The sequence below is a fragment of the Canis lupus genome, chromosome 15 (assembly GCF_011100685.1).
Source record: "Canis lupus familiaris isolate Mischka breed German Shepherd chromosome 15, alternate assembly UU_Cfam_GSD_1.0, whole genome shotgun sequence".
NCBI classification, from domain to species: Eukaryota; Metazoa; Chordata; class Mammalia; order Carnivora; family Canidae; genus Canis; species Canis lupus.
Genome location: NC_049236.1, coordinates 17,795,916 through 17,818,697, shown reverse-complemented (window position 1 = coordinate 17,818,697; position 22,782 = coordinate 17,795,916). Strand labels below are relative to the sequence as shown.

The following is a 22,782-nucleotide window of genomic DNA, read 5'->3' as shown; positions in this document are numbered from 1 at the left end:
CTCCTGCCATCCTGGGGTCGTGGGGCCGGCCCCGGGTCTTGCATGCGGGGCGGGGCGGGGCGGGGCGGGGCGGCGTGAGCTGGAGGCGAAGATGGAAGGCTTAACGCTGAGCGATGCGGAGCAGAAATACTACTGGGATCTCTTCTCCTACTGCGACATTGAGAGCACCAAGAAGGTGGCGGCCAACGGGCGGGTGCTGGAGCTATTCCGGGCCGCGCATGCCCAACGACGTGATCCTCCAGATTATGGAGCTTTGTGGTGCAACGAGGCTTGGTTACTTTGGAAGAAGTCAGTTCTATATTGCTTTGAAACTTGTAGCTGTTGCCCAGTCTGGTTTCCCTTTAGGAGTGGAAAGTATAAATACAGTAAAGGACCTTCCTCTGCCAAGATTTGTTGCTTCAAAGAATGAACAGGAATCTCGCCATGCAGCCTCATATTCTTCAGATTCTGAAAATCAAGGGTCTTACTCTGGTGTAATTCCACCACCACCTGGCAGGGGGCAAGTGAAAAAGGGATCTGTAAACCATGATACTGTCCAGCCTCATACATCTGCAGATCAGCAGGAACCTGCATCTCCAGTAGTTTCACCCCAGCAGTCCCCACCAACTTCTCCACACACATGGAGGAAGCACAGCCGTCACCCCAGTGGGGGAAATAGCGAGAGGCCTCTTGCAGGACCTGGACCATTTTGGTCTCCCTTTGGTGAAGCACAATCAGGTTCTTCTGCTGGTGATGCAGTGTGGTCAGGGCATTCTCCACCTCCACCGCAAGAAACTTGGGTCAGTTTTGCAGATACTCCACCAACCAGTACTCTTTTAACCATGCATCCTGCTTCTGTCCAGGACCAGACAACAGTACGGACTGTAGCATCAGCTACCGCTGCCAATGAAGTTTGTAGGCAATCCAGTAGTTATGATGATCCCTGGAAAATAACAGATGAACAAAGGCAGTATTATGTAAATCAATTAAAAACCATTCAGCCTGATCTAAACGGATTTATTCCAGGATCTGCAGCTAAAGAGTTTTTTACAAAATCAAAACTTCCTATTCTTGAACTTTCTCATATTTGGGAACTTTCAGACTTTGATAAAGATGGAGCATTGACACTGGATGAGTTTTGTGCTGCTTTTCATCTGGTAGTTGCTAGGAAGAATGGCTGTGACTTACCAGAAAAACTCCTTGAAAGCCTAATGCCCAAATTGATTTGGAGGACTCAGCAGATGTTGGAGATCAGCCAGGTGAGGTAGGTTATTCAGGCTCTCCTGCAGAAGCACCTCCAAGCAAGTTACCATCAATGCCATCACTAAACCAGACTTGGCCTGAGTTGAATCAGAGCAGTGAGCAGTGGGAGACATTTAGTGAACGCTCTTCAAGCTCACAAACTCTGACCCCATTTGATTCTAACATTGCACCAACTGATCCTGATACTGCTATTGTTCATCCAGTTCCCATTCGTATGACTCCAAGCAAAATCCACATGCAGGAAATGGAACTGAAAAGAACTGGCAGTGATCATACTAATCCCACTAGCCCATTACTGGTGAAAACATCCGACCTGTCGGAGGAAAGTAAGATAAATTCATCAGTGAAATTTGCTTCTGGAAATACTGTAGCAGATGGGTACAGTAGTTCAGATTCTTTTACTTCGGACCCAGAACAGATTGGAAACAACGTAACTCATCAAAGGTCTCATTCAGGAACATCTCCTGATAACACTGCACCACCACCTCCTCCTCCAAGACCACAGCCTTCTCATTCTAGATCATCATCTTTAGATATGAATCGGACCTTTGCAGTCACCACAGGACAACAACAGGCTGGAGTTGTTGCCCATCCTCCTGCAGTGCCTCCAAGACCACAGCCCTCACAGGCTCCTGGTCCCGTTGTGCATCGCCCAGTGGATGCTGATGGCCTGATAACTCACATTAGTACCTCACCTCAGCAGATGCCAGAACAACCAAATTTTGCAGATTTCAGCCAATTTGAAGTATTTGCTGCATCAAATGTAAATGAAGAACAAGATGATGAAGCTGAGAAACATCCAGAGGTCTTGCCGGTTGAAAAAGCTTCAGATCCTGCAAGTTCTCTTCGAGTTGCCAAAACAGATAGTAAAATTGAAGAAAAGACAGCTGCTAGTGTTCCCGCCAATGTGAGCAAAGGCACAACACCTCTCGCTCCACCACCTAAACCTGTTCGAAGAAGATTAAAATCAGAAGATGAATTAAGGTCAGAAGTTGACGAACAGGGATCCCTGGGTGGCGCAGTGGTTTGGCGCCTGCCTTTGGCCCAGGGCGCAATCCTGGAGACCCGGGATCGAATCCCACATCGGGCTCCCGGTGCATGAGCCTGCTTCTCCCTCTGCCTGTGTCTCTGCCTCTCTCTCTGTCTGTGTGACTATCATAAGTAATTAAAAAAAAAAAAAAAAGTTGACGAACATACGCAAAAGACAGGTGTCTTAGCTGCTGTGCTTGCTTCACAGCCTTCTATTCCTAGGTCTGTTGGGAAAGATAAGAAAGCAATTCTGGCATCAATTAGACGCAATAAGGAAACCAACACAGTTTTGGCCAGATTGAACAGTGAATTGCAGCAACAATTAAAGGATGTTCTTGAGGAGAGAATTTCTCTGGAAGTTCAACGGAACAGCTTCGACCATTCTCTCACCTATAAGCCAATTGCCGTTAACTGTGAACATACCTATTTTTAAGCAGTTTTGGGTTCAAGCCAATTTGGAGACCCAAACATTCAGCTCACTGCTTAATTCAACGTTAAATTTTATGAGTCTGTTTTGCCCTATATGTTCACCTGTATTTAAGTATCTTTTATTTTTTAATTTCAACAATAAAAGGGTCAGGATGACTTTTCCTGGAGGAAAAAAATATAGTTGTAATAATAAAAATAATAGAAATAATAATAAAAAATATATAGTTGTAATAATTTTAGTAAGTTTTAAATTACAATTAAATGTAATAAAAGAAAAAAATTAAAAAAATGTAATACAAGAAACTTCCTAGTTAGCAATTTGGTGAATGGGGAATAGTCTGAAGGTTGCCTGCAGTGATGAACAGCCTGTAGATGACTCTCAAGTGTTGAAGATGAAATCACGCTTTTTCTTGTATCGCCATCTTGTGGCCAGCTTGGGCTCCAAATGATGCCAATTCAATTGGCTCCAAATGATGCCAATTCAATTTTGCTGTCAGAGGAAGGTTTTCTTTAGTTTATTGTAATAAATTTTTACCAAGAGTAAAGGTTAAATACAATTAGCATTGGCTGAAATGAAATTAATACGTGCTTTGAAAAAAAAAGTATTTTATTTTTTTTAAAGATTTTATTTACTTATTCATGAGAGACCGAGAGAGAGAGAGAGGCAGAGAGAGAAGCAGGCTCCAAGCAGGGAGCCCGATGTGGTTCTCGATCCCAGGTCTCCAGGGTCTCCAGGATCAAGCCCTGGGCCAGGGCCAAAGGCAAGCGCTAAACCGCTGAGCCACCCAGGGATTTCCCCCCCTGGGAATTTTAAAGTAGGCTCCACACCCAACGTGGGGCTTGAACTTGTAACCTCGAGATAGAGTTGCATGTGCTACTGACTGGGCAAGTCAGGGCCCTAGATTACCTTTTTATTTATCTTATGAATTTATGGCTCCTTCCTTTTTTTTTTTTTAAGAGGATTCTGTGGGTACAGGGTTTTCTGTAGTTACCAACCCTGTGCACTTGGTGAGGTTCGCAGCATCCCGTGCCATTTGTGCCCTGTGTCTCTGAATTTGCTCCCACAGCTGCTGAGCTCTAGCTGCAGCCAGCACGCGGCTCCTTCCTCTTCCACACCTATTCTCTTCCTGTGAGACTACTAACTTTGTAATCTTTCAGAGTTTAGTTGGACTTACTGCACAGTTTTACCCAAACTTTTAAATTTATAGGAAAAGCTGAGCTTGTGTAAGAAGTCCTGCTCTAATGTAATATTGAGCTTGGGCATTTTATGACAATCTCCAAATAGATGGGTCACTTTATAGTATTGACTGTAGGTTCATATAAAGAATGAAGTTTTCCTTGAGGTTAATTTTCTTTGAGGCTATAGGGTTATGACTTGGGAGTAGATTAGTGTGCCTTCGGGTCATGTGATAATGACCTTTATTTATTTATTTACTTACTTTTCATTTTCCATAGATGATACATCTGGAAAGAAGATGCTCCGGTAGTTAGTTGGTAGATGGCGTAGTTCAACTAATTCCCAGATGGAAGTTGATTCATCTGTTACCAGAAGTAAGTGCAAAAGAAAATTATTTTTACTTCATTTGGATTTCTAGTCACCTGCTGTTTCAGGGCTCAGTGTTCTTAGTGGTTGGAATTTGATAGTTTGAAAAAGCCTTAGCTCTCACCCCACCCCTTGGTTATCTTGGTTGAGATGAGGAGCCAGTGGTGGTTTGCCCTTCATCGGTCACTCGCAGTTTGCCATGATGAAATGCATGGTGAGTCCGTGTTTCAGCCGATCACCCTGGTCAAACACATGCTCTGAGCAGACTAAGGCTAGGGCAAACACCGGAGTTGAATTCTGCTTCTTGGGATTCTTACTGGGATTTAGCCCTCAGGCTCAGGTAGTTCTTAAATCTTTGAATTTTGGATCCGATACTACAGCACTCTGTTGTGCTGTGATCTTTTGTGCTATCTTCTTGAGATGGATAGAACCAGGGTCAAGAATCCTCCATCTAAACATCCAAACACCACAGAAAAAGCACTGATGACTGGTATAATCCTATCAATCACTTTATTTGGCAGTTTTAAACTTACCACTATTTTATTAATCTATCTGTAAGATCAAGAGAATCCCAGAGTTGGTTGAATCAATTTTGTCAAGATCATAGAAATGTGACGATACAGGTTTATTTTTCTTGAAATGGAAGGGTATTCATGATACATTAAGTTAAAAACTAGTTATAGTGCAGTATGTGTAATCCTTTTTATGCTTAAACATTTTCATAAACTTACATTTATTTCAGAAATTATCTGAAAGGATATACTCAAATACCAGGGGTTCTTGTCTCTAGAATTGGATTCTAAGGGGGGCCTTGTTAATCTGTATTTTCTGATTTTATTATATTTATGTATTGTATAATGAGCCTACACAGAACCGGCTTCTATTCTTTACCCGTGCCTGCATATTTCAGCAGAGAATGGGGTACATATGAGGGAGAAACACAGGAAATGCAAATAATTCAAAGTAACAGCAGCACTTGAAATAGTTTTGGCTATCTCTTTTGCAGAAATGAAGTTTCAGGAGACCAAAACTAGAGCTAAGTCTCACTTCTCTCCCAGCCTGGAATTCTTGGGTGCTACAAGTCCTGGATATACAATAGATGATGACAACATTTTTCTTTTATGGTAAGGCCTATGTTGAAATTGAGAAGCTTTGAATACATATGAATCTTTGAAAATTCAGCCTTGTGTCTTCATGGCCAGTTGCTAAGTTGCTACAAATTTTATTTTTTAAAAAAGTCAACTAAAGATGCTGAAAGCTGGCATATGATAATAGTTACACATGGATTCTGGAGTCAGACTGGGTTCAAACCCATCCTTTGTCACTTAATCTCTATGTAACCTTGGCACATTTCCTGACACATCAGTGTCCTTATAACTTAGAAGATGAGAATAAAGTAATGTTGTCAAAAGAATAGTACTTGACTTTGAAAATTACATAATAAATGGTAAGTGGGTGGGCTTAGAACATTGTTTAAGCATATGGTAATTGCTCGATAGATGTTAGCTGTTTTATCCTCAAAGTCCATGTGCAGTGTCTGCTTACGTGCGTCTTTCCGCCAACTGGCCTATAGCTTCTCTTTATCTCCAGCACACAAAGCCTAATTTAGTTCTATAATTAGGCAAAGTATGGTAGTAAGGACTATAGTGTGTATCTCTATATAACTGTATAACTGTTATAATAACATTTGTAGTTGATTGATCTTGTTTTGGCACCAATTTATTTATCACCTTATTCTTCACTTTGTCTATTTAGCTGGTTCTTCTAGTTCTTTTTTTTTTTTTTTTTTTAAAGATTTTATTTATTCATTCATGAGAGACACAGAGAGAGAGGCAGAGGCACAGGCAGAGGGAGGAGAAGCAGGCTCAAGGCAGGGAGCCTGATGGGGGAATCGATTCTGGGACTCCAGGATTACGCCCTGGGCCAAAGGCAGGTGCTAAAGGGCTGAGCCACCCAGGGATCCCATGGTTCTTCTGGTTCTTAATGGACTTCTTAAGAATTTAGATGTAGTGATTCCTATTAAGAGTGACTTGAATACAATGGAATATTACTCAGCCATTAGAAATGACAAATACCCACCATTTGCTTTGATGTGGATGGACCTGGAGGGTATTATGCTGAGTGAAATAAGTCAGTCGGAGAAGGACAAACATTATATGGTCTCATTCATTTGGGGAATATAAAAAATAGTGAAAGGGAATAAAGGGGAAAGGAGAAAAAATAAGTGGGAAATATCAGGTAGGGAGACAGAAGATGAGAGACTCCTAACTCTGGGAAATGAACTAGGGGTGGTAGAAAGGGAGGTGGGCGGGGGGTGAGGGTGACTGGCTCATGGGCACTGAGGTGGGCACTTGACGGGATGAGCACTGGGTATTACTCTATATGTTGACAAATTGAACACCAATAAAAAATAAATTTATAAAAAAAAGAAAAGAGAAATAAAATCATGAATGAAAGAGATGACCAAAAGAAAAAAAAAAGTGACTTGATTGCTTTATCTTTAAAAATGTTTCTCAAAGCATTTTTAAAAATGGTTGGAGATAAATGTTGATGGCTGTTCCTCTTACTGCTTGGAGCCTTACATAGTGGGATTTTAGTCCATCATATATCAAAGCTGACTTGTCTTCACTCAGGGCACCATGGGGGATGGGTTGGCCATCCGTGAGTGTCTTCTGATATTTGCAGAGTCAAACAATTACAAAGCAGGTGGTGATTCTGGATTAAGAATGTACCTGTAACTGAAAAATAAAACTGATATGAAAATATGAGGATATTGTTCTTAGAAAACCCTTCGACTACAATAAATATTTGAATAGCACCTACCTGGGCCTATGATAGAAGGAGGTCTAGTAAACGGATTCTGAGAGTTACTGAAACATTATACTCTGAAGTCATTAAATTTTAAGTGGTTTAATCAGTTTTCTACTGATGAGTTTCTAGTGATCAGTTTTCTACTGAGTGGCTGTTTACACATTTCAGGTTAATATTAAAAATGTCTTTTTCTTTACAACATGAAGGTACATGATTCTTCAAATTAAAGATAGAATCTGACTTCTCTCACCAGAAATGGTTTATAGAATCAACTTGCAAAAATGTAAGAGGCAGCAAAGAAAAGACCAAGATATATATATATTTTTATCATTCTTACATTCTTTGCTAAATTATTAACTCCATGAAAACAAGAAAGCTTCCTTATGTGTTAAGCCAGAAGAGATACTCAAAATACTAAAAAATATGTGAAGTGAATTGAAACTTGCATTATATTTTTTTTTCAAGTCTCTGGAAAGTGGTAACCATTTTAATGGCATTTAGCAAGACATTTTTTTTTACATGTAATAATTAGAACTTAGATTTTGAGTCTGATGGATATTGATGGATATAACATTTAACTATCTGGATACCAGTGTCTACTTAAAACTCTTAATACTTGGGGTGATTGGACAGCTCAGTTGGTAAAGCATGCATCTCTTGATCTCAGGGTTGTGAGTTCAAGCCCCCTATTGAGTGTAGAGATTACTTAAAAATAAAATCTTAAAAAAAGCCCTAAATTCTTTAATACCAGATTATGATGCTTGATCCATTAAGAGTCAATGAAGAATAGCCACCAGAACAACCTGGGTATGGGAAGAATAATTATATAAAAGCTTGCTGATATTTAATAGGAAATCTTTTATTATAAACATTTTATAGCTCTTTTGGACATTTGTCATTGATTTGAGTTTTACATACCACTCAGGTATGGTTAAAAAGTTATTATTTCTGCCTTATATTTATAAATTTATTTTCAGTTGTTTTGGCTAAATTATACTTCAGAGACTTTTTTGCTCTACATAGTATATTTATATCCCTGAGGTGGGATCCCTGAGTGGCTCAGCGGTTTAGCACCTGCCTTTGGCCCGGCGCGATCCTGGAGTCCCGGGATTGAGTCCCGCGTCGGGCTCCCTGCATGGAGCCTGCTTCTCCCTCTGCCTGTGTCTCTGCCTCTCTCTCTCTATCTCCCTGTGTCTCTCATGAATAAATAAATAAACAAATCTTATATACCTGAGGTTATATTTTACATGCAAAAGATATAAAATACAACTTCAAATATTGGAAGTCTAGTACATATCTCTGTATTTTGCGTCTGCCTGTCTGTCTGTCTGCCTGTCGCCGAAACACAACGTGTCAGCTTTATCTCTGTATTTTGAAATGTGATTTAATACTCGTGCTTATACTAGAATTATACAAATGGTATGTCACTATAATAACTTGTTAGAATTTGAAATCTATTTTATTAGATTAAAATTCTTCTATTAAAATGAATATAAGCACCAAATTAATTTTAGAGTATATCATGCTAACATTCTTAAGTTTCAGTGATAATAGGGGAAATTACTATCTTGAAATTCTTAGAGAAGTGTGGCCTATAAATACTCAATATAACTGTTAGGTACTTAGAATATCTACACGAGATCAGTATCAAACTTTATGGTAAAAAAAATCATTTTTGGAAAGTGAAAATAACCTGTAGTTAAATGGTATAAGTGATATGTAAGCACAAATTGTACAGTCAAAATTTATTCAGACCCTATGTTAGGAAGAGTAAATCTCTAAATGAAATGCAAAACTTTAAACCTATAGAAAACAAAGAATATAACGACATTGGAGTAGACATAAGTACAAAAAGGAAAGATTGATAAAATTGTGTACATTAAAATTCAGACTTATGTTTGCCTGCCATGTGGCCAACAAAGGACTCCGTTTAAATCCAGAAAATGATCAAAGGGTATGAATGAGTAATTCACAGATGTGGATCCCTGAGTAATTCACCTAAAAAGATGCTTAATCTCACTAATAATCAAAGAGTTGCACATTAAAACAACATTCAGATACCATTTCACTGCCATCATAAGGGCAAGAATGAAAATAAAATGAAACCAAAAAATGACACTGGTATATGTTGCTGAGTCTGAAGCAACGTACTCCGGTGGCAGTGAAATTTATTTGATGCTGCTTTACACAAACCCAGTCTCTGGGTACTACATTTTATAGGAATTCTCACCATGTGCACTCAAGGAGACATGTACGAAGGTTTATCACAGTGTTTTTAATCGTAAAAACCTGGAAGAAATGTTCATTAGAAAAGTGGATAAACTGGTATATTTGTAGTATTTGGCTGTTAAAATGAATTGTGCAAGGTATGTGTATTTACTTGGCTACATCTCAAAAATGGAGTTAATGAAGTGATAGGTGCTGTGTGATAAGGTTTAGTAGTTTTAGGGAAATGCAAAAGAATATTGATGTATACATATGCACTAAAAATATAAAAGAATGATAAATACCAGTATCTGGCTTGTTTACCTCTGGAGAGGTAGGAGGAAAATGTGGAGGCTTCAGCTGTATTTGTAATGTGTTACTCCATTAAAAAAATGTCAAATGTAGGGGGATCCCTGGGTGGCTCAGCAGTTTAGTGCCTGCCTTTGGCCCAGGGCGCAATCCTGGAGTCCTGGGATTGAGTCCCACGTCGGGCTCCCGGCATGGAGCCTGCTTCTCCCTCCTCCTGTGTCTCTGCCTCTCTCTCTCTCTGTGTCTATCATGAATAAATAAATAAATAAATCTGGGATCCCTGGGTGGCGCAGCGGTTTGGCGCCTGCCTTTGGCCCAGGGCGCGATCCTGGTAGACCCGGGATCAAATCCCACGTCGGGCTCCCGGTGCATGGAGCCTGCTTCTCCCTCTGCCTGTGTCTCTGCCTCTCTCTCTCTGTGTGACTATCATAAATAAATAAAAAAAATTAAAAAAAAAATCTTAAAAAAAATAAAAAAATGTCAAATATGAGAAAGGTTTCTGTTCATTAAAGCTGAGTGATGGCCAATATTTTAAAAAGCTCTTTTTGGTAGATGGGTCTCTGTCTCAGCCTTGATTGATTTCAGTAATCTCATTCCCAGGAGCACTGGGAGTCAAGGGAGGGTTTGTCTATGCCATAATAAAAGAGGACACAATGCCACTAAGAAGCAGGTTAGTTCAGTTCCTGGTGTCCCAGGAATATTAAGATTTTATAGCACCTCGCCCCTTTTATTCTATCTGGCAAAACTCATTGGCAAAAACAAAAAGTATACATAAATAGATGTATATATGGAGATGTTAACATAGTCCTACGGTCCTATAGCCGAGTGGGTCAGGAATTTGGAACGGATTTAGTGCGGAAGTGCTGTGGGGAACACTAAGGTCTGGGGAATCAGGTCTTGATTCAGGAGCAGGAAGAGATGGTTTTCTAGTACAAACCAAAGTGAGATCACAAGGTTAGGTCCTGGCTGAATTGCTTTGTGTTTCCTAACTTTCAATGAGCTCGTGCCCTTTTGTTGTACTACGTCTGGCACTGTCACAATCAGAAACTGCACGAAGGCTCGGACGGCCAACGGCGCTGTTGCGGGTTCACACACGGAGCTTTACTTCTGTTGAGCCCAGTTGGGACCACGGTAAACTCCCCGGGAGGTTTTAAGGACTGTCTGCAAAGGCCAGGAGGACTCTAGCTACTAGGGAGCCTCTGCAAGCAGAAGAAAACTAGCAGGAAGCTGTTTACTTAGGACGGGTGTGTGTGAAGCATGGGTCAGCATTAGAGCTCAGGATGCAGGGGGGATGCGGGGCCCTGGTGTCAGGATTAGAGCTCAGGACTCAGGACGGGGGTCTGCGGGGCGGTGGTGCTCGTCGTGTGCTGCTCTGTTGGGCCATGTCCGTCTTTCACGGTGGGGTCGCCCGTGGCCGTGATGAAGCCCGCAGTAAGGCCTGTATTCCTGGGACCCCTCAAACCCTCGGCTCCTGATCAATATAGTTTCTCTACTGATCTGTTAGAACCTATATCGATTCTCACAGACTCCTATGGATTGCACAGGAAATCACGCAGTTTGCACAGAGAGCAGCAGGTAACAGCACGAGGGTAAGACGCGGGCAAACCTCTGAACGATTCTAAGTAGGTCCCGGGAGTGCGGGCAGGTGTCGGGCAGGTGTTGAGCAGGCCTCGGGCAGGTGTTGGGAGTGTGGGCAGGTGTGGGGCAGGCGTCGGGCGGGTGTCGGGCAGGTGTGGGGCAGGTGTCGGGCAGATGTGCAACACGTGGCGGGCAGGTGTGGGGAAGGAGTCAGGCAGGTGTGGGGCAGGCCTCGGGCAGATGTCAGGAGGCCTTGGGTAGGTGTGGGGCAGGCCTCGGCAGGTGTCCGGAGGCCTCGGGCGGGTGTCGGGCAGGTGTTGGGAGCACGGGCAGGTGTCGGGCAGGTGCCGGGCAGGTGTGGGGCAGGCCTCAGGCAGGTGTGGGGCAGGCGTCGGGAGCGCTGGCAGCTGTGGGGCAGGCGGACGCGGTCCTCCTCCGCCTCGCAGCGCCGCTGGGCACGTTCCGACACAGGTGAAGCAAGGAGCAGTTCCGTGTCCTGCGCAGGTGCTCACGGGTGTCCCTGGCGCGGGCGGCACAGCACCGCGGTGGAGCCCGGGTCTCCCCAGGGCGGCACCTCGCGTCTCCGCGCTTCTGCACCAGCCACTGACCAGCGCGCGCCGTCCCGGGACAAGCCCTGCGCCGCCCGGGCACCGACCTCCGCGCCGCACCGGCCCTGCCGACGGGGCCTCGGTGCCGGGAAGGAGCAAGCTCGCGAGCGCAGCACCACGGCCTTCCCGCCGCGACCCCTCGACCGCGCAGCGGGACCCGCGCCTCAGCGCCGGAGACGCGCATGTGTGGGGCACGTGCGCCTGCGTGTGGGCCACAGCCCCACGGGCCCAGCATGCTGAGCGGCCGGAAGCCCGTGCCGGCGCCGGTGGAGGGGCGGGACTGCGCATGCGCGGCTGGCGGAGCAGAGGCGGGACGGCGAGGGCTCGGCGCCTAGGGCTGTGGACACGACGGCGTGTTCCCGCGCTTTTCCTGGGCCTCAGGTCAGACGCGCGGCTGGAATCGGCGGTGTCGGGGTGTTGCCGTAGGGGCCACGGGGAGGCGGAAGCCCGGGCTGGTCGGCGGGCGCGACGCCCCCGCCCTTCGCCTTCCCTCGCCTGCACGCGGCGCCGCTGGACGGGCCGCGCCTCCCTCCCGGCGCCCCTCCCGACCCCCTTCCCGGTCCTCCTCCCGGTCCGGCCGGGCCCGACCCTCCCGGCTGCCTGTGCCCCTTACCCCGCGGGGGGAACCGGGCCTGACACTCAGGCCGCGGGGCCGCCCAGCCGTGGAGACAACTCAGCCAGTCCCTGCGGGGTCAGGTGTCGGAGTGCCCTCGACCCTGTGACCTCGGCATCTTTTCTTTTTTCTCTTCTCTTTTTCTTTCTTTCATCAAAGTAACGTTCTTGACGGAATCCGTTGGTTAAGAGGTGTGTTTGGTGGGAGCATTTTCCTTGGCGTATAGTCGGGGCGTCGCAATTTTCTCATATAATGCATGATTTTGGTACATCCAGGATGTCGCTGTCCAGCCTGGGCCGGTAAAGCCAGGGAGTGGGGACGTTACATTGAAAAGTAACTTAAGGGTATTTATTTGTGTAAGAGTTTTAGTTCTAACAACTTTTTTTTTCCCCCCGGAAAGTATAATATTCAATAGTATTTATATTAATAGGTGAGTTATTTGGTGGTAAAAATGAATCAGCTTTTATATAAATGGTTATTTGCTTGGACTGGTTATTTTCCACTAAATGCTATCAGATCACTACTCTTTTTTAGGTAAGGCAACACAGGTAAACAATCTGAGGATATGAAAAACCTAAAAGTGCAACTTAAAAAACACTTTGCACTAAAGAATGGCTGAAAATTGGGGCGCCTGGGTGGCTCAGTGGCTGAGCATCTGCCTCCAGCCCAGGGCATGACCCCCGGGGTCCTGGGATCGAGTACCCCATCGGGCTCCCTGCGTGGAGCCTGCTTCTCTCCCTCTGCCTGTCTCTCTGTCTCTGTCTCTGTCTCTCCCTCCCTCTCTCTCCGTCATGAATTAATAAATAAAACCTTTTTAAAAAAAGAAAAAAGAATGGCTGAAATTGGTACCTGGACTTCTATCTGCCAAGTGTGAGAAGTGATAGTAAAATATTCTAGCAAACTACAGATGGGTGATAAATTTGGCTTTTTTGTTTAGGTGTTGAGGAATGGCAAAAGACACTAATTATTATTTGTATTTTGAAAATGTTCCTAAAGTTTATTTAACATATACATATTATTTTTGGCTTTAATAAGATTTGGACTACTTGTGTCTTTAATTTGTTTCTAAGGGACACCTGAGTGGCTCAGTGGTTTAGCGCCTGCCTTCGGCCCAGGTCATGACCCCGGGGTCCTGGGATCAAGTCCCCCGTCGGGCTCCCTGTAGGGAACTTGCTTCTCTCTGCCTCTCTATCTCTCTCTCTCTGTGTCTCTCATGAATAAATAAATAAATAAAATCTTAAAAAAAATTTGTCTCTAAAAATTTTTTTCATGGGCTTTCTAGAGGTTTACACAAAGGAGCACAGTTAATATGACTGAGTAAAATGTATATGATATATTGATTATAATAAATACAAACAACAAAGTACAATATTTTATAATAAAATGAAAACATGCTCTATTTCATTTTCACTGACATTTGATTCTTTTGACCTTCATATTTACCCCTTGTTAGGTTTCCTTTCAGCTTCGGGAGACTTTCTGCTATGTCTCTGTGTGAAGACATGCTGCTGTGTAACTACCGCAGGTGTCGACTCAAACTCTCTGGCTATGCCTGGGTCACTGCCTGCTCCCACATCTTCTGCGATCAGCACGGCAGTGGAGAGTTCAGTCGTTCCCCAGCTATCTGCCCTGCCTGCAACAGTACCCTTTCTGGAAAGCTGGACATTGTCCGCACGGAACTCAGTCCCTCAGAGGAGTACAAAGCCATGGTGCTGGCTGGACTCCGACCGGAGATCGTGTTGGACATCAGCTCCCGAGCACTGGCCTTCTGGACGTACCAGGTTAGTGCTCAGGACAGTTTCCAGACAGCAGGATTTGAGGCGTATGTGGAAGCTTCTAATGTTTGTTTTTTTATTCACTGTGTTTGTATTCATTTTTCATGAATATATAGAAAACTTTTTTAAAAATAATTTTGTTTTTTGAAATCTGAAAGAAAATAAAAAAATTGACCATAATGCCATTGGTCAAAGATCATTGTTGGTATTTTTGTTTGTGTATTACTGGACTTTTTTTGTGCATAAGTATGTATTACATATGTGAATATATATTTTATCCAAAAATATGGGTAATATCACTTAAAGCTGACGGTATATTATGCTTATTATGAATATTTTATTAAATATTTTTAAATTAGTTGTCCTATCATAATTTAAATAGTTGTATTGCATCATAATTTATTTTCAAGCTATAAAAGTGATGAGCTTTCTTATCATCAAATTCACGTATTTAATTCTTGGCTAAGAATAAATTCCTGAAAGTGAATGAGTACATTTCAAAGTTGTAAAAATTATAGTATTTTGTGACACCAGGTGGCTCAGTCAGTTACGCATCCTATTCTTGACCGTAGCTGAGGTCATAATCTCAGGATCTCGAGATCAAACCCTGATTTGGGCTCCTCACTGAGTTGTGGAGTCTGCTTAAGATTCTCCCTCTGCCCCTCCCCTGTGTGCACTTCTCTCTCTCTCAAAAAAAATTAAAAAAAAAATTGTAGTATTAAAAAAATAAAAAAATAAAAAATTGTATTTTGTTTCTTTTTTTTTTTTTTTTTTTTGATATTTCATTTTTAAGTAATCTCTGTATCCAATGTGGGGCTTGAACTCATAACCCCAAGATCAAGAGTTGTGTGCTCTGAGCCAGCCAGGCACCCCCCAAAATTGCAGTATTTAATACTGCCCTCCACTTAGGCCATATCATTTTGTGTTCCCTTAGTTTATGAGGGTGCTTGATTCTCCATACTTTCTACTCACCAGTTAGATATGAATAAAGTAGGATCTCATTATTCTTTAAATATGCCTTTCTTGGATGACTTTTAGATGAAAACATTTTCTTGTATTTTTTTCATGTATTTTTTTTTTATGAATTGCCTGTTTCAATTTGCTTATTTTAGTTGCTGTAGTTTTTTTTCTTATTGTTGTTAAGAATTCTCTATATGTTTAACTCTGATTTTGCAAGAAATTTTCTCCTTTTTCACTTATCTTTTATTCTGATTTTTAATTTTTTTAAATTGTTGAGTTCTAAGAATTCTTTGTATGTTTTGGATAGCAGTCTTTTATCAGATATGTCTTTTATAAATATTTTCTCTCAGTCTATGTCTTGTCTTTTCATTCTCCTGACATTGTCTTTGCAGAGCACAAATTTTTAATTTTAATGAAGTCTAGCTTATCAGTTCTTTCTTTTGTACATTGTGCCTTCTGGTGTTGTATCTAAAAAGTTGCTATCAAACCCGAGATCATTTAGATTTTCTCCTGTGTTATAGGAATCTTGGAGTTTTGTGTTTACATTTAAGTCTATGATTTATTTTGAGTTAATTTTTGTGCAGGTTCTACAGTCTATGTTTAGATTCATTGTGACCTCCCTACTTTGCTGGCTGTTGCCCCAAGGCTGCTATCATTTACTTGCTTTGTCGACCGTTGCAGGGTGGCTACTTGCCTCTACAAAGCCAGTAAGAGAGAGAGTGCACTACTAAGGCAGACTTTATAGTCTTACGTAATGTACTCATGCAGCAGCATCCTGTCATTTTTCCTGTATTCTAGTCATAGTTTCTGTCCACATTCAAGGGGAGGATCTGTGTAAAGGAGGTAGGGATAAGTGGAGGCTCTTTTATAATCTGTTCTCCACACTCAGGATTACTGGAAATAGGAAATTATCTCTAAAAAACCTTAAGGGGATCCCTGGGTGGCGAAGCGGTTTGGCGCCTGCCTTTGGCCCAGGGCGCGATCCTGGAGACCCAGGATCCGAATCCCACATCGGGCTCCCGGTGCATGGAGCCTGCTTCTCCCTCTGCCTGTGTCTCTGCCTCTCTCTCTCTCTCTGTGACTATCATAAATAAATAAAAAAAAAAAGAAAAAAAAAGAAATAAAAAACCTTAAGACTACATGTCAGTTGTTAAGGTTAGAGAGGTATACTTCCTTTGTTAGTATAATGGTAACAGTTTGAGAGTATTCCCCCAGAATTTTTTCCTATGCATTTAGTGACACTGTATTATTTTCCAGAATAGCCATCCTGCTGTACATCTAGATTGCTTCTTAACCTGGTTCTAAATGTTAAATTAATAACATCCCAGTGTGTAAGTCTTTCTTTTCCTTTTGCATTTAAAGGTTTATAATATGTAACTTTGTATTTATTACCTTTTTTTTTTCTCTTTTGAGACAGGTACATCAGGAGCGTCTCTATCAGGAATACAATTTCAGCAAGGCTGAGGGCCATCTGAAACAGATGGAGAAGATATATACTCAGCAAATACAGAGCAAGGATGTTGAATTGACCTCTATGAAGGGGGAGGTCACCTCCATGAAGAAAGTGCTAGAAGAATATAAGAAAAAGTTCAGTGACATCTCTGAGAAACTTATGGAGCGAAATCGTCAGTATCAAAAGCTCCAAGGCCTCTATGATAGCCTTAGGCTGCGAAACATCAGTATTGCTAACCAAGAAAGCACCCTTGAACCATCCATGATTGCACAATCTGGTGTTTTTGGCTTTCCATTAGGTAAGAAGGGGCATATAATATCCAATAACTGTCCTTTAAATCTTTCACGTTATGTTCTGTGTAGCTCCAGGAAGGCAGTGGAGACTCCAAAGGCCTACAGTGGTGGTAGGCTCCAGATTCTTTTTTGTTTGTTTGTTTAGATTTTTAAAAAATTTATTCATGAGAGAGAGAGAGAGACAGGCAGAGACACAGGCAGAGGGAGAAGCAGGCTCCCTGCAGGGAGCCTGATGTGAGACTCGATCCCAGGATCCCAGTATCATGATCCAAGCCAAAGGCAGATGTTCAGCTGCTGAGCCACTCAGGCGTCCCAGCTCCAGATTCTTTTTTTTTTTTTTTTAAAGATTTTATTTATTTATTCATGAGAGACACACACACACAGAGAGAGGCAGAGATACAGCCAGAGGGAGAGGCAGGCTCCATGCAGGGAGCCCAACATGGGACTTGATCCCAGGTCTCCAGGATCAGGCCCAGGGCTGAAGGCGGCACTAAACCACTGAGCCATCCGGGCTGCCCCCCCAGCTCCAGATTCTTCATCCATGTCCCAGCATGTACATCTTTGCTTTTGTCTATTTTATTGACTTGTGGTTAAATTGCATCTTTAATGTAAACAGAGAGTAAATCTCTCCAAAGTAAAAGTTTTCAAATTGGTGCTTTAAGTGAAAAGTTATTTCCTTGCAGTAATAATAATAATATTAGCTGCCATTTATTGAGTCCTTACTGTGGCTAGCCACAGTTACAATTTTTTTCATGTTATTTTCAGAATTTTATGATGTAGTTATTGTTATTATCTTTATTTTACAGATGAGAAAACTGAGACACAGAAAGTTTAAGTAAATTGATCAAGGTCACAGAACTACCTTCGGAGCTCACACTCAACCCCATTTCCTTCCTCAAGAAGGCCATGTTCAGTTTCTTTCACATGGCAATACTGATTGCACAGTTCTTAAGTTGTTGGTTGGTTGGTTCACTTTTGTGTAATCATTCACCAAATGTTCATCAAACATACTTCATTTGGTAGGCGGCTAGACATAATCTTGGCAGTGAGAATATAAGGATTATCCAGATAGAATTCCTGCCTTCTGGAAGTGCCCATCTAGGAAGATACCACTTCTTTCCTGCTCACTAGGTGCTTTGGCGAATGCAGTGAGCTCATACACATCTCTTCCTGAGTTCTCCTCTTTATACTACTCTTGATACAACAGATTCCAATAGATTTTTGCTATGCTATTAATATAAATTATTTTTGCATATAAAAAAGTGAAGTTTCTTGTACTTGATTTTCCTAAAAATGCATTTTTTAAATTATAGGCTGAGGAAAAAGATTTGGTAGGGGAGGAGATGTCCTAGAAAAGGCAGGAAGTAATGAGATGAGGAGTATCAGATACAAGAACTGAAACAAAAACAGATTTTTGCTTAACTTTCAGTTAATCATAATTGTAATTTAGTCTTTCAATGTGTTATTGTATATTATCATTATAGGTATTTTTCCTTGTTACATGATTCACATTTATTTTTATTTCTTTCATATTCACTAGTTCTTTCTTGTTCCACTTTTTATGCACACTTACCTTTTTACTTTTACTTGTTGCTACATTCGTTGGCTTGAAGCAGGTATAGTCCACATTCTCCTTTAATTACACGTTCCCTTTAAAACTTGTAGAAGCCAGGGGATCCCTGGGTGGCGCAGCGGTTTGGCGCCTGCCTTTGGCCCAGGGCGTGATCCTGGAGACCCGGGATTGAATCCCACATCGGGCTCCCGGTGCATGGAGCCTGCTTCTCCCTCTGCCTGTGTCTCTGCCTCTCTCTCTCTCTGTGACTATCATAAAAAAAAAAAAAAAAAACTTGTAGAAGCCAAAGAATGGCTCAGTGGAAGTTAAGTGCTAATTTAATCAGATCTGTTGTCTGATTTTTCTTAAGGTTATTCTTGCATCATGAGTATATGCCAGTTTCTCACAGTTGTCATATATTTTCTAGCATGTTTATGGCAATCTTTAAAAGAAAAATTATTCTTAACTTGGGACAAAAGATTCTATGTGCATACAATATTCCTTTGAAATAGATCACCCAGATAACGAATAAAATTATGAATTGTAAGTTCTAGCTTTACTAAAAACGTATTTCATTGTGTCATTATTTTTGGTGATGAGGTCATGGCTCATTATTGGAAACTGCATTGGAGCAGAAGGTATCGTATATACTGTGGTCATGGGAGGGAGTGGGAGCCATCATAGTCCTTGTCTTTACCCAATATTAGGTTTATATTTTACTGTTTCATAGGAATTGAGTTCTGTTAAAATATTTATTAAATGAATTTTGTGTTTTTGTTCCTAAAGATCTGTAAGGAAATAGATGCTTACTTTTTTCCCCTTATTTTTAAACTAGGGAACAACTCCAAATTTCCTCTGGATGGTACACCAGTACGAAATCGGGGTGGCGGAGATGGAGATTTTCAGTTCAGACCATTTTTTGTGGCTTCTCCCACAGCACCGGAACCCAGCAACAGCTTTTTTAGTTTTGCCTCCCCAAGTCGTGAGTTAGAACAGCAGCAAATCTCTAGCAGGGCCTTTAAAGTAAAAAGAATTTAGCTCACTTTACAAAGTATTTCTCTCTTCACTATCAGTGATCTCATTTAGCAAATAAACTTTTATTCTAGTTAGGAGTCACCGATCTCTGTGTACTGTTACATTTTCAACTTAGGAGAAACTCAGTGTAGGTAGGAGTGGCTTTAGAGTCTGGTTTCTTTTCCTGTTTCCATTATTTAATGCATGAGCATTATATTAAAGTCACCTTTATTGTGAATTGTTGAGTTTTCACCTGTAGTGAAAATGTTACATTATTATTGCGTGTTTTGTGGATCTCCATTTGTTTTCTATGTTATTTCTGACTAAACTAGGTGTTTATGTATATAAGCACCTATGTTACATGTCTGCTTGTCACTTTGTGTTCTCGTATTTATGCATATATGTATATATGTATATTCCTTTATATTAATATTTTGTTGTATTTGCAAGTATATTTGTGTGAAGATTTTGGTCTCAGGAAATGGCAGGTGAATCTACAGTTTGTTATTTGGGTATGTTTATCTATTTGTATGTATTTGCCCTTGTATTAATTTGTTTGGAGGTACGCTCATGTGGGCGAATAAGAAGACAATTTGACGCTTGTATGTTGTCTGTATTTCTATTTAATAAAGTTATTTTATAAGTTGATTTTTTGGCATTTGTTTTAAAATGAAATGGCTATCTTTTTGTCTTGAACCTACTTACTTAGAAATGTACTTTTACCATAGAAAACAACAATATGTTATTGATCTCAAGAGATTATGTTAATTAAAATACTTTTAAAGATTTATTTCTTGTTTTCCTTTATTAAAATTTTTTTTGACTTTATTTATCCATGAGAGACACAGAGAGAGAGGGGCAGAGGGCTCCATGCAGGGAGCCCAACGTGGGACTCGATCCCAGGTCTCCAGGATAACACCCTGGGCCGAAGGTGGCGCTAAACTGCTGAGCCACCCAGGCTGCCCTTGTTTTCCTTTATTAAATAGCATTTCTGACCACTCTCACAAATACCTTATTTAAAATGTAGAGCCAGGGCACCTGGGTGGCTCAGTTGGTTAGGTGTGGGACTCTTGATTTCAGCTCAGGTCATGTTCTCAGCCCCTTGCTCAGCGAGGAGTCTGCTTTAGGATTCCTGTTTCCCTCTGCCACCCCCTGCCCTCTGGGCGTAGACTCTCTAATAAATCTTAAAAGCATACCTGTTGCAGAAGTAGGACACCTGGGTTCTAATTATGTTGTTTTCCCATATATTGGTTATGAGTTTGAGTTAAACTTTCTGAGACTGTTTCTAAATCTGTAAAATGAGGGACTGGATTAAATTATCCTGTAAACCTTTTCTAACTCAAATTTTATTATTTATTTTTATTGGTTTGGGAGTAATTACAGTGGAATTACCCTAAATACTAAATCCCATTGTCATTTGGGTAAGCATTTGAGGATCTTTTATAGTCCTAGAAAGGCAAGTGATTATCCTTGCTTTACATAATTGGATAGTAAGTAATGTTTTCTTCCTTAGTATGGAATATAAAATCTCTTCAACATTTTTTACTGTATCTCAAAGTCAAAATGGTGTCTGAGAAAGAGGATGAAAAATCTTGACTTAAAAGTTTATTTTGAAAAAAATCTTTAAATATTTTATTTAAATTCAATTTGCCAACATAAAACACCCAGTGCTCATTTCATCATGTTGACCTACAAGTTTTAAAACATCTCTTCCTAATTCATAGTATCTTTTTTTTTTTTTTTAAAGATTTTATTTATTTATTCATAGAGACACAGCTAGAGAGACAGGCAGAGACACAGGCAGAGGGAGGAGCAGGCTCCATGCAGGGAGCCTGATGTGGGACTCGATCCAGGTCTCCAGGATCACACCCTGAGCTGCAGGCGGCGCTAAACTGCTGCGCCACTGGGGCTGCCCCATAATATCTCTTAATACAGATTTGTTTATTTTTATAAATTTATTTTTTATTGGTGTTCAATTAGCCAACATATAGAATAACACCCAATGCTCATCCTGTCAAGTGCCCACCTCAGTGCCCGTCACCCAGTCACCCCCACCCCCCGCCCACCTCCCCTTCTTGTTGATACAGATTTTATAGATGACATTACAAAGTGTTTTTCTCTATGCAGTTTTAAAGTTTGTGAAAAATGGTGTGGGGAAATAATTTTAGGTATATTCATGATTTCTGCCTTGCGCCTTTGCTTCTTGTGTTTGTTTCTCAGGATTAGTTTGAAATACAAGTAAGCTATAATTAAAAGGTAAAGAGAGACTATTAGGACTATTACATGATACTTTTAAAAAGTTACTTATTGTAGAGTTTAACATATTCACGTCACAAATTCAAAAGGTGGAAAAAAACAGGCATAGAATAAATAAGGTCTCCCTTTCACCTCTGTCCCCCAGTCCCTCACTTCACTTTTCTGAAAGCAACTACTGTTGTATCTTGCATCTCTTTCAGAGATAATCTGTGTGAAAGCAACTAGTATTTTATCGAAAAATTATGTTTATTTTTAAATAGGTGGTACATGTACATGATGAGTTCAAATGTGTACACAGCAAAATAATGTTCTTTGCCTACTGACAACTCTTGGTCCCCCTTTCCCTTTACAGAGAAGTCATTGTTTCTTATGTATCCTTCTAGATAGATAGTCTATCAATATGTTGGGGGTTTTTACTGCTAAACTATTCGTTTATTAATCACGGCTTTCATGATACCATCCCAAGTGTAGCAGATTTATCAGGATCCTGTGAATTACCATTTATACTGTTGTCAGGCAGCTCCATAGTTGCCAATTTATCCAGTAAGTCCATTTGCTCCTCGCTCACTGAGAAACTCTGTGTAGAGAACCCTGTCAGGGACTAATGGGCTTAAATTATGTGAAATTAGGGCCTTTGTCCTCTGTAGAATTCATTGTCTACTATCCATGTTTTTCCTCGATGAGGCCTTGGATTTGGCTGTTTTCCCTCAAGAATCCTATTTCCTCTAGGGCCTTACAGATGTAATCCCTGTGCATGATGGATAAATGGCGAGTTGTCTAGAAAGGACATTTATGCCTTTTCACAATAAATAGCGTATTTATGTTATAACCGTATAGAGTGATCCTATAAGAAATCCGGTGTTTTCTTGCAGTCGGAAGTCATCCCTTGGGTCTGGCAAATGCATAATCAGTCCATATGCATGTTTTTTGATTCAAGAAGGGGTTTGCCGAACTAGGGGTGGTGGAAGGGAAGGAGGGTGGGGGGTGGGGGTGACTGGGTGACGGGCACTGAGGGGGCCACTTGATGGGATGAGCACTGGGTGTTATTCTGTATGTTGGTAAATTGAACACCAATAAAAAAGAAATTTATTAAAAAAAAAAGAAAAAAGAAG

At 41.3% G+C, this 22,782-nt stretch overlaps 2 protein-coding genes and 2 non-coding genes across 6 annotated transcripts; all 4 read left to right on the top strand.

The window, feature by feature from the left end:
* Positions 1-91: 91 nt before the first annotated feature.
* LOC102156511 (ralBP1-associated Eps domain-containing protein 1-like) lies at positions 92-2,682 on the top strand. The gene is given in 5 exon segments (XM_038558402.1): positions 92-216; positions 218-1,197; positions 1,200-2,234; positions 2,427-2,633; positions 2,636-2,682. Coding segments are annotated over 5 exon segments (2,379 nt in total). The 3' UTR covers positions 2,668-2,682.
* A 1,752-nt stretch (positions 2,683-4,434) lies between these two features.
* LOC119869435 lies at positions 4,435-4,511 on the top strand. The gene has a single exon (XR_005371005.1). It is a non-coding gene; the product is annotated as a small nucleolar RNA SNORD126 (small nucleolar RNA).
* A 2,280-nt stretch (positions 4,512-6,791) lies between these two features.
* LOC119869434 lies at positions 6,792-6,940 on the top strand. The gene has a single exon (XR_005371004.1). It is a non-coding gene; the product is annotated as a small nucleolar RNA SNORA79 (small nucleolar RNA).
* Positions 6,941-12,037: 5,097 nt separating this feature from the next.
* On the top strand, positions 12,038-20,062 carry CCNB1IP1 (cyclin B1 interacting protein 1). 3 transcript variants are annotated; one of them, XM_038558403.1, is made up of 4 exons: positions 12,038-12,135; positions 13,821-14,148; positions 16,520-16,853; positions 19,236-20,062. In XM_038558403.1, the coding sequence occupies exons 1-4, from the start codon at positions 12,041-12,043 to the stop codon at positions 19,436-19,438; spliced, it is 960 nt and encodes a 319-aa protein (XP_038414331.1). In that variant the 5' UTR covers positions 12,038-12,040; the 3' UTR covers positions 19,439-20,062. The 3 variants fall into 3 exon arrangements, with proteins under 3 accessions (XP_038414331.1, XP_038414334.1, XP_038414333.1); XM_038558406.1 differs by having other exon boundaries at positions 12,049-12,135; positions 13,833-14,148; XM_038558405.1 differs by lacking the exon at positions 12,038-12,135 and adding an exon at positions 12,427-12,558.
* Positions 20,063-22,782: the final 2,720 nt, after the last annotated feature.

Coding starts and splice junctions, on each gene's coding strand:
- CCNB1IP1 (XM_038558403.1), top strand. CDS start 12,041: ATGCGCGGCTGGCGGAGCAGAGGCGGGACGGCGAGGGCTCGGCGCCTA. Junction 12,136..13,820: donor GCGCTTTTCCTGGGCCTCAG/GTCAGACGCGCG, acceptor ACCCCTTGTTAG/GTTTCCTTTCAGCTTCGGGA. Junction 16,854..19,235: donor TGTTTTTGGCTTTCCATTAG/GTAAGAAGGGGC, acceptor TTTTTAAACTAG/GGAACAACTCCAAATTTCCT.